At 39.5% G+C, this 12,088-nt stretch overlaps 1 protein-coding gene across 1 annotated transcript; it reads right to left on the bottom strand.

Annotated features, from left to right (window-relative positions):
• Positions 1–836: 836 nt before the first annotated feature.
• Positions 837–2,891, bottom strand: LOC109389097 (putative uncharacterized protein C10orf126). The gene is given in 4 exon segments (XM_019654388.1): positions 837–864; positions 866–912; positions 914–1,107; positions 2,879–2,891. Coding segments are annotated over 4 exon segments (282 nt in total).
• Positions 2,892–12,088: the final 9,197 nt, after the last annotated feature.

The raw sequence follows: 12,088 nt of genomic DNA, 5'->3' as shown, positions 1-12,088 counted from the left end.
TAGTTCTGTCTTATCTTTCTTCCATGACTTCTATACCTTCCCTTCTCTGATCATTGGACATTCTTGCCAGAGACTGCTTTATTACTCTTTTCAAGGAACTAGCTTTTACTTTGGTTGATATTCTGTATTATTACTTTGTTTTCTAGCTCATTAATTGCTATCCTTATCTTTATGATTTCCTTCCGTCTGCTTTCTTTTTGCTTGCTCTGTGGTTCTATTTTTTTTCATTGTACTGTGTTGAGGACTTAGCTCATGAATTTTCAGTTTCTGTCATTTTCTAATATATGCAATTATGATATAAATATTCATTTACAGTGTTATGTGAGCTGCACTCAACAGGGTTTTTTTTTCCTGTTTGATTTTAATTATTTCAAAACATATATTATCCTTTCTTTTGTTCTTATAGTTTTTAATTTTTATTAAGGAGAATTTCAAACATACAAAAGCAAACAATGCTTCACATTGAGTAATTCTGGAATGTTCCTAGTTCAACAGGCAAATGGCCTTTCTAATATAAGCTGTGGGTAATAAAGTTCCCTGGTTAATTTTATTCTAGAAATCCTTGTGCATGTCTTATTTCTTCTCTTTGAAGACAAAAAGTATACCTTAAATGACCTTGTTTGTACATAGCGAGCGCTCAACAAAATCTGACCGAATTAATATTTTTCATTCCATCTGACCACATGACAAGCAGCCCATTTTGCCAAAATGCAGCCTTACCTTCACAGACAGTTAAAAATAATTTTAAAAATACAATTAGCATTTTTATCACTACAACTCCCATATTTGAACTTTCATGAAAGTTCAGAGTAGTTCAACAAACACCATTTGAGGAGCTATAAATAAACAAGCTGCCTATGGAACTCCAGTCGTTTTTTCCTCGTTGCCTGCCACTGTTCCCTGTCCTCCTGCTTCCCTTTCCAAAGGGTTCAGTGTGTGTGCTCCCAGGGCACAAGCCATCCAAGCCACATCAGCCGCACTGCTGAGCCCAAGAAAAGCACCACTAAGCTTCCACAGGAAAAACAAGTTGTTGCCACACGAAGGAAAAGATTCCATCGCTTTCAGACTCCACCACCACTGGCTCAACTGCTTCTAAGAATAGCTGAACTGTGGGGAGGGAAAAAAAATACTGGCACCAGACACTGGTCTTTAATTGTCTCCAGGCTTTAAAATAGAAGCAAGCTGAAGCGGAAGTGCCCCTGGAAACCCTCTCCAGGCCTCACTCGGTGTGGACCCAGAGACACTAGCTCCAGCGGGCAAACCCTGCGCGATGGCGTCACCATGCAGCGTGTGTTTCCAGGACAGAATGGACACTTCCAAAGCCCAGGCCCAGATTCCCTGGGTAGGTCTCCCAGGGCCCAGGTCTTGCCCTCAGGATTTTCCGAGGTTCTTGCTGGGCCGCTGCAAGGGAGAGCCGAGTGGATGGAAGGGATTTCCCCTCCCCAAAGTTATAATTGTTTGCCAAATGCTTTTCTTTCCATTCAGTTCTATAAATTTAACTTATGGGTTCCTAAAACAGATTTTGCACATAGTTCCTTGTCCTCAAAATCCCACATCAGCCTGACTACCAGGGAGGCCTCTGTGCCTAGAGATGTATGTGCGGGGCAGAGGCTAGCCTCCATTCATAGCTTGGCTAGCCCTCCACAAGGGTACAGGGTGAAAACCACTCCTTAGTTTCAGCAGTCAACACAGTTGTGGGGTTTTTATAATAAGAATGCAACATTAGTGTGAATACTAGGTTTCTTACCGGAAACAAATTACCCAACTTTGGATATTGCTCCTGAATAAAAAGTTCTGCCTGAATAAAAGTTCAAAGAATCCAGTTGTAGACTCCACCCATTCAAATATCTCTTGCCTATTATTTAATCATTTAGTGCAAATGGGGTTTTTTTCCCCTGAAAAACTTTTAGTATTTATGAAATTACTCTTAGTTGGAAGTATAAAATAAACCAACACTCAAACTTCTCTCACCCCAATTTCTAGACAAACACACTATATAAAAGAGGTGGTGATGTCTGGGGCTCCCAGAAACCAAATGCCAATTCCTCATGGGGTCATTACAAAGTGGTTAATTGTTGACACAGCAAGAAAAAAGAAAGGAAGTGATACAAACTTCTTTTCTTTCATATGCATAATATTCTGTAATGTCTTGTGGGGGTGGGGGATATCCAATTCAAAATAGTGGAACTTAACAACGTGATTTTCAAGCCCCATGGGGCCCCAAACTATAACAGCATGTTCCTTCCAACCCAAACGCTAGTTTAAGACCCTGCTGAATATAGCTGAATTGAGAGAATTCTGTTTTAGAAACACACAGAACCAAAGAAACCTAGCACTAGAGGGAGACAGACATGAATGGGGATAGCCCACCCAGATGGAACCTCTAAACTGTGGGTCTCCCAGGGACCTTGTCTTAGGTTACAATCAGCAGCATATGCAGAAATTTATCATCCCCCACCCCCAACACAATTCTCACTGTGAGCCTTATCTGCCCAAACCAGGTTACTAAAGCCAGAGCAGAGATTGATTGTCCTTGCCCAAGGTCAGCAGTCAAACATAAATTATACTTGGCCACATGCTCAGCTGTTCCTATCTCAGAAATCTTAGAGCATTTAGTTGCATATAGCAGGGGATTCTATAAATGTTGAATTGAATGGAATCACTGTTCTCAGCTGATCTCCACAGCTCACCTATTTCCTAATATCCAATTGATTCCTAGTATCAACCACCACTTATCACTTGGACCTTCTCTTGCCCATGTTTGCCATTAAGGCTTAAATCTCAGAACACCAGCTTAACTCACCTTTCAGACACTGAACTTGTCTATATTCTCCACTCTGACACCTGAGAAAGGCCTTGGCTTTGCCTCAAGACTCACCTGTCTCCACCATCTGACATCGCTTGATCTAGCCACAGCTACAAACACCCAGCTGTGACATTTAGAAGTGAGATCAAGGTGGGGAAGGATGACGAAGCAAGAGCAAGGAACTACCATTCGTTTTCCTCCCTGCTATGTGCCTGGCTCTGTACCCACCCTTACACATGGTACCTCTTTTCATTCTATTCCTAAAAAGCACCAGAGAAGAAGATGATACTTCCACTCTCTGAGATTTGGGTCAGGAAATAACTCATACCCCAAGATCCCAAGTGTTTTCACAAATGGAAACACTGAACCATTCCCTTAAATTACTGATTTTGAATTTCAGGTCTGAGAATTGATGAATATCCACAATGAAATTTTTACCCAACTACAACAAAATGAGAAAAATAAAAGCAATGAAATATGTTTTCATTAGACTGAAATCTTCTATTTAAAGGACTATCCTTTGTTTTGAGACCATAATAGAACTGTATCTTATAATGGAGTAGTCGTTTCTTCTTTTTTTTTTTTAAGATTTTTATTGGGGAATTGGGGGAAGGGGAACAGACAAGTTGCTGTCGTTTTGTTCTTCAGTCTAGTTGTGGAGGAAGTTGCTTCACTGGCCCAAGTTGGCACCATCATTGTGCTCTTCCCAGGTGAGGCAGATCAGTCACCGGCTTCTGGACGGCCGCTCACCACGGCTCCTAGCCGCTCACGCTCGCTACTGGCTTCACACGGTAGCCCATGGCAACCCACTTGCCATCGCCGGCGACTCAGGGCAGCCCAGCTCCAGGTTGAGCTGTTGTTCAGCATTTTAGGTATAGAGGGCAGCATCACTGGCCCTCATATGTGGGATCTGAACCAGGGCCCTCTGGCGTCCCAAGCCAGCTCTTAACCAACACGCCACTCGGCCGGCCCGAGTAGTCGTTTCTTATAGCAAAAATGGAATATAGTCAAAATTTACCTTCAGAATTCCTTAAGAAGATACCAAAATGAAGTCCAATACAGTATTTCTTTTTTAGGTTTCTTTTTTTTTATTGAAATTTATTGGGGTGACAATGGTCAACAAAACTATGTAGGTTTCAAGTGTGCAATTCTATAATACATCATCTATATATCACATTGTGTGTTCACAACCCAGAGTCAGTTCTCCTTCCATCACCATGTATTTGACCCCCTTTACCCTCTTCTACCAACCCCTGCCACTTACCCTCTGGTAACCACTGAACGTTTATCTGTGTCTGTGAGTTTTTGTTTCTTTATTTGCTTGTCTTGTTCCTTTGTTGCCTTCAGTTTTATATTCCACATATGAGTAAAGTCATATAGTCCTCACTACTTTTTAACAAATCCAATCACAGCCTATCTTTCCTACAGAGTGGAATAGAGTTATAGTTTTATGCTTGAGTATATCTGATGAAATGCTTGGCTTTCCCTTCAACGCCATCTTGTTTCTAAAGACAAACCTCTTAAAGACTAGAATGACAACCAACTGAGGAACATGGAAGTGGCGATGGGAACAGGAGATTCACTACACACCGAGCCCTCCTGGGAGAAGGGGAGTTTCACACCTGCTGTCCACTCCTCACTGCAGAGCACATACTCTGTAAGTGGAGCCATGGAGCAGCAGACAAACTATCCCACAGTCTTTAAAGTGTTTAGTTTTGAATATATCTGGCTGAAATAAAGTCACAAGAGTTAAATGAATGTATGACACTTTCTTCCCCCATATTCTTTCTTTTTTTGTTTTTGGTGGGGGAAAAAATATACGCGATCAGACAATTAAGTTTGTGAATTCATCCTAGAAAAAATGCTACATACCTCATTGCTGAATATCACTACAGTCACTTTTGAAGTACTCCCCTTGGGAAGCTATACACCGACACGAGTGCCTAGTCCACCCTTCAATGTTATTTTGGAACTCTTTTTCTGGAATGGCCATCAGAGCTGTCATCGTATTACACTTGATGTCCTGAATGTCATCAAAACGTCTTCATTTCAATATTTCCTTTATCTTCACGTGAAAAAAGAAGTTATTGGGGGTCAGATCAGAGGAGCAGGGAGGGTGTTCCAATACAGTTATTTCTTTACTGGCTGAAAACTCCCTCACAGGCAGTGCTGTGGGAGCTGGTGCCTTGTCATGATGAATTGGTGAAAAGTTCAGGTCGCTTTTGTCTAACTTTTTCATGAAGCCTCTTCAGCACTTCCAAATAGTAAATTTGGTTAACTGTTTGTCCAGTTGGTACAAATTCATAATGAGTAATCTCTCTGATATCAAAAAAGATTAGCAACATCATTGCAACAAGTTCGCAAACCTGTCAAACCTTGTAGTTGAGAAAATGAAAACTTGGCAATCTTATGTCAATCTCCAAGTTCCTTTAAAGGACATTTATTTATGAAAATCTGAAATGACAGTCATAATTTTAATATTATAATAGTAAGCAGGTATCATGTAAAGCAGGAATAAAAGTTGTAGCCAATATCTATCCCCAAGGTGAACTCTGGCTTCCTAAAGAAACTATCCATCTAAAAGCTGATTTTCTAAAATGCTTAATTTTAATACCATTGCTTTTATCATTTTTTCTAACTTACCATGGTTCTTTCTTGCAGTAGTATATTGGAAAACTTTGGCAAAAGGATACATTCACTATATCAAAATCTAGTTTCTGCCCAACTCCAATAAACCCACCTCTCTTCTTTATCTCAGTCAATGGAAACTCTATTTCTAGTCACTCAGGCCAAAGCTTTGGAGTCATCCTTGTATATTCTCTTTTTCTTTCACTCATTTCCAATCGAAGAGCAACTCTTGTCAGTTTTCTCTTTAACCTATATCCAGATTTCAACCATTGCTCACCACCTGCAAGCTACCATCAACCTTTGCGAATTATTACAATAACATCCTACTCGATTTGCCTACTTCAACCCTTGCGTTACATTCGTTTTTCAACACAGCAGCCTGAGCACTCCTGTTCATGCTTCACTTCAATCATCATTTATCTGCTCAAAATCTCCACGTGGCTCCACATCACACTAGAATAAAAAATTCTTAATCTGGGCAACAAGAGCACCATGTGACTTGACCTACTCACTTATCTTACCTTGCCCTAACTTACATCTCTGACTTCATCTCTTGCTGTCACTATTTAATGAATTTGGAATAGTGCCTGGCAAAAGGCAACTGATAGCAATTGGCATTTATGGTTGTTGTTGTTTAGTAGTAGTAGCAGTGTATTTCTATAACTACTATTGCTATTACCACTACTATTATCCCACCCCTCACTCACTCCACTGTAGCGATCCTGCCTCTCCTGCCATCCCCACGCACATGAAGTAGAGTTCTGCCTCCAAGCTTTGCATTTGTTCTTCCCCTTAACTAGAACACTCCTTTCCAAGATATCTGCCAGACTTCCTCACTCATCACCTTCAGGTCTTTACTCAAATATCATCCACTCTGTAAGTCCTTCTCTGACCAGCCTATTTAAAATTCCAACCTCTCCCTCTAACCATGGCACCCCATCCCCTTTCCTTGTTTATTTTTCCTTATAACAGTTACCACCTTCTGATATAATATATAGTATCTGTTCATTTTTGTTTGTAGTGTGTCTCTATACACTATAATGTAAGCTCCAAGATGGTAGTGATTTATATATCCTTTGTTTACAGTTATACACCAGCATATAGTAGATAATAAATATATGTTGAGTAAATAACATTTATATGACAAATAACATTTATATGAATGTTATATAAATAACATTCAGATAATCAAAAACACAAAAATTTGCTGAATTTGATACCCATTCATGATATTTATAAACCTCTTAGGAAACTGGAAAATCTTTCAATCAGACAAAGGGTAGCTACACAAAAATTCAATAGCTAACATAACACATAATAGTGAAATATTGAACTCTTTCCCACTTAGGATAAGAATATGACAAGGATGTCCACCTTACATTTCTGATTAATATTGAATAAAAACAGTTAAGCTTAACTGTTTTATTTAAAGATGATATGATTGTCTATGTAGAAAGTTGAAATGAATCTATAAATTATTAAATCTAGCAAGTGAAATTAACAAGGTCATGCTACTTTAGCTATAAAATAGCATCCAAAAATCTATATTATTTCTAAATTCCAAAAACAAACTATTTAAAAATATAAATTTAAATATCATTTACATCCAGAAAAATTAAACATAGAATTACCATATGATCCAGTAATTCCACTTCTGGATATATAAAAACAAAATTGAAAACAAGACTCAAACAGATGTTTCTACACCAATGTTATTGGCAGCATTATTCACAATAAACAAAAAATGAAAACAACCTAGGTGTCCATTGATAAATGAGTGGACAAACAAAATGTGATATACATTGGGTTGTCGGAAAAGTCATGATGCACATTTGCAACAGATGGCACTAGTTCATTTTTGGAAGTACTAGAGTCATTCGCATCTATGGTATTGCTATGTCATTTGACAGCTGATAGTTCTAGCTTCATTATAAAAAAATTGAGTGATTTGGTTAAGTTTTGGAGATTTTACAACAAGTTGAAGATGGAAGACCAAACTGTGCATTTTTGCCATATTTTACTGTTTTATTTCCATAAAAGGAAGAACATGTGTCAAGCTTGTGAAAAATTGCACAAAATTTATGGTGACAATGCTCTACAAGAACATCAGTGCCAACGATGGTTTACAAAATTCCGTGCTGGTGATTTTGATCTCAACTACGCTCCTCGGTCAGGGAGGCCCACGGAGGTTGATGACAACAAAATAAAGGCATTGATCAAGTCAAACCCACGTTACATGACACGAGAGATTGCAGAAACATTGAACATCCATTATTCAAGTGTTCATGACCACCTGAAGAAGCTGGGATATGTAAACAAGCTTGATATTTGGGTTCCTCATGAACTCAAAGAAGTTCATTGGACGGCATGTATAAACATTTGCAATATGCTCATTAAACTTGAGGAAAACGATCCTTTTTTGAAGCAACTGATAACTGGTGATGAGAAGTGGATTGTTTACAACAATGTAGTGCACAAACGGTCTTGGTCCCGACATGATGATTTGCCTCAAAAGACATCGAAAGCAGGCATTCATCAGAGGAAGGTTATGCTCTCAGTGTATTGGGATTTTAGAGGTATAGTGTTTTTCGAGCTCCTATCAGGGAACCAAACAATCGATTAGAATGTGTACTGTCAGCAATTGGACAGTTTGAACAAATCCATCATCCAGAAACACCCAAAGCTTGTTAATTGTAAATTAACAAGCAACAATGCAAGACCACACACAAGTTTGTGTGGTTCCATCACAACAATGCAAGACCACACACAAGTTTGATAATCCGTCAAAAATTATTGGAGCTTAGGTGGGATGTGTTGCCACACCCACGATACTCACCTGACCTTGTGCCATCAGACTTCCACTTGTTTTGCTCTCTCCAAAACTCCTTGCATGGTATAACATTCAATTCAGATGAGGCTGTAAATCAGCACCTTGTTCAGCTTTTTGCAAATAAAGACAGGTCCTTCTATGAACAAGGAATTCTGAAGCTCACTGGAAGATGGCAAAAGGTTATCGAACAAAACAGGCAATATATCATTGATTGATCTTTGTTTTTTATATACATAAATAACCTTTGAAAAACATAGACAAAATACGTCATGACTTTTCCGACAACCCAATACATACAATGGAATATTATTCAGCCTTAAAAGGGAATGGAAATATAATACATGCTACAATATGAATGAACATTGAAGACATTGTGCTAAGTGAAATAAGCCAGACCCTAAGACAAAATACTGCATGATTCCACTTCTAGGAGGTACTTAGAGTAGTGAAATTCACAGAGACCAAAAGTAGAATGGTGGTTGCCAGGGACTGGGGGGTAGAAATTAGAAATTATTTAAGGGGTACAGACTTTCTATTTAGGTTCATGAAAAAGTTCTGGAGATGGGTAGTGGTAATGGTTGCACAATGATGCGCCTGTATTTTATGCCACTGATCTGTGCATTTAAAAGTGGTTAAAATGGTAAGTTTTATGTTATGTATATATTTTCACAATATCATCAAATGCCTAGTAATAAAATTAATGGAAGATGTTCAAGTCCTCTACACTGAATACTACAAAACATTGCTCAGAGAATCTTTAAAAGGCCTAAATAAATAAAGACTTATTACCACATTTGTGAATAGAAAGACTCAATACTGTTAAAATACCAAGTCTGGGGAGCTGGGTGAAAAAAGTGAAGGGGTTCACTAATACAAATTGATCATTACAAAACAGTCACGGAGATGTAGGGTACAGCACAGAGAATATAGTTAGTAATGTTGCAACACCTATGTATAGTGCCAGGTGGGTACTAAAGTAATCAGGGGATCACTGCATAAATTATATAACTATCTAACCACTATGCTGTACACCTGAAACTAATATAAAACAATATTGAATGTCTACTGAAAGAAATAAACAATTAAAAAAAAAAAAACATCAAGGGCCGGCCAAGTGTCTCATTGGTTAAGAGTTGGCTTGGGAGCGCAAGCTCTGAGCAGCAGGGCCACTGGTTTGGATCCCACATGGGGGTCAGTGATGCTGCACCTTCTACAGCTAAGATGGTGAACAATAACTCAACCTGGACCTGGGCTGCCGTGAGGTGCCGCGGACGGCGTAGGCTGCAGAGAGGCTGCAGTGGGCTGCCTTGAGCTACCGTGAGTGACCGGCAGCCAGCGTGAGCTGCCGTGAGCCACCATGAGCAGCTGTCCAATGGCTGGCAACCTATTGCCTCATCCGGGAAGGCAATGATCATAATACCAACATGGGCCAGTGAGCAACGTCCTCCACAATTAGACTGAAGAACCAAAGGACAGAAACTTGTCTGTTCTCCTTCCCCCGATTCCCCAAAGCTGTTCCCCTCCCTAATTTGTCTGTTCCCCTTTTCCAATTCCCCAACAAAATCTTAAAAAAAAAAGACATCAAGTCTGAAGAGTTGATCTATAAATTTAATGCAATCTCTCTCACAACCCTGACATAATTTTTTAAATAAAGAAACTGACAATAAAATTTATATGAAATGCAAAATATTTTAATAGTCAAAACAATCTTAAAGAAAAAGGAGGAGGGAGACGATAAATAGGAGAAAGAGGAGAAGGAGAGGGGTTTACGCTACCATGTTTCTTTTTTTTTTTAAGATTTTTATTGGGGAATTAGGGGGCTGGGAACAGCGCTGGGAAATTGGGGGAAGAGGAACAGACAAGTTGCTGTCATTTTGTTCTTCAATCTAGTTGTGGAGGACGTTGCCTCACTGGCCCAAGTTGGCACCATCATTGCGCTCTTCCCAGGCGAGGCAGACCAGTCACCGGCTTCTGGACCGGCCCCTCACTGTGGCTGCTGGCCGCTCACGCTAGCTGCTGGCTGCTCTCGCTGGCTGCTGGCTACACACGGTAGCCCATGGCTACCCACTGCCACAGGGGCTGCAGCCTACGCCGTCACCAGCGACTCCCAGCAGCCTAGCTCCAGGTTGAGCTGTTGTTCAGCATCCTAGCTGTGGAGGGCAGCGTCACTGGCCCTCATATATGGGATCCAAACCGGGGCCCTCTGGCGTCCCAAGCCAGTTCTTAACCATCGCACCACTCGGCCGGCCCAGCTACACTACCATGTTTCAACACATACTATAAAGCTATAGTAATTATGAATGGATGGTGCTGGCATAAGAATAGACAAACAGATCAAGCAAACAGAATAGGAAGTCCAAAAATAGACCCAAACACATACGATCACTTGATTTTCAACAAAGACACCAATAAAACTCAATAAGGGAAAGAAAACTCTTTTCAATGTAATGTGGAGCAATTGGATATTTTTTTTACCCCACAGTACACACGCACACGCACACACACACGCACACACACACACACACACATTCTCAATGGATATGGATCACATACTGAAAGGTGAGTGCTAAAATTATCAAGCTGCTTTTGGAAAAAATCATAGAACGATGCCTGTGGGAATTGTGGCAAAGATTTCTTGGCTAAGAGACAAAAAATACTAATTGTGTGGAAAAAAATGGTAAAATGGACCATCTAAATTTAAAACTTTTGCTCATCAGAAACATCATTCAGAGAGTGAAAAGGCAATATACAGACTGGGAGAAAACATTCAAAATACATACATTTAACAAGGGATTTGTATGAAAAATACATAAGCAATTTCTACAAATCAACACTAGAAAGATAATCATAAAAATATATAAGAATGGCCAATAAGCATATGAAAAGGTATTCAACATTGTTAATCATCAGGGAAATTTAAGTTAAACCACAGTGAGATATCAAAAGACCCCCACCAGAATGAAAAAAATTAAAAAGACTGGCAATACCAAGTGTTGGTGAGAACACAGAGGAGCTGGTGAGAGTGTACAATACTATCATCAGTTTGGAAAACTGGTTAGCAGTTGCTAATAAAATGAAACTTACATTTACATTATGATTTAGCTATTCCACTGTTAGCTATAAGCCAAAGAGAAATTAGTCGATATGTCCAGAAAACCCTTGCTCAGAAATATTTGTAGCAGCTTTATTTATAAAGACAAAAAATGGTAAGCACATAAGTGACCATTAACAGCAGAATAAATAAGTCTGATATAGTTACATAAAGGAATGCTGCTAAGCAATAAGAAGGAACAAACTGTTGTTACACATGGAACAATCTCAGATGCATTATGCTAAGTGAAAGAAGCTAGTATCAAAGGTTACATATGTGTGATTTATATGACACTTTGGAAAAAGGCAAAAAGTATGGGGATGGAGAACAGAGCAGTGGTTGCCACCGATTGGGGTGGGCGTGGGAGCATTTAACTCTAAAGGGAGACTTGGGGGCCAATAGAATACTTCTGCTTTCTGACTGTGGAGGTGGTTACAGGAATCTATGTATGTGTTAAAACTCATAGAGCTGTATACCTAGAAAAACATGAATTCAACTGCACGAGGTCTGGCAATTAAGTTCACAAACTCATCCTAGAAAATGTGCTACATACCTCATTGCTGAATATCACTGTGGTAGCCTTCAAAAGACTCCCCTTGGGAAGCTATGCACCAACACCAGTGCCTAGTCCACCCTTCAAAGCAATTCTGGAACTTTTTCTGGAATGGCCATCAGAGCTGTCGTCGTATTACCCTTAATGTCCTGAATGTCATCAAATTATATTCCTTTCAAT

Source organism: Hipposideros armiger, unplaced genomic scaffold (assembly GCF_001890085.2).
Source record: "Hipposideros armiger isolate ML-2016 unplaced genomic scaffold, ASM189008v1 scaffold_221, whole genome shotgun sequence".
Classification (NCBI taxonomy): domain Eukaryota; kingdom Metazoa; phylum Chordata; class Mammalia; order Chiroptera; family Hipposideridae; genus Hipposideros; species Hipposideros armiger.
The sequence above is the reverse complement of the archived record's forward strand: the minus strand, read 5'-3'. Positions and strand labels throughout refer to the sequence as shown.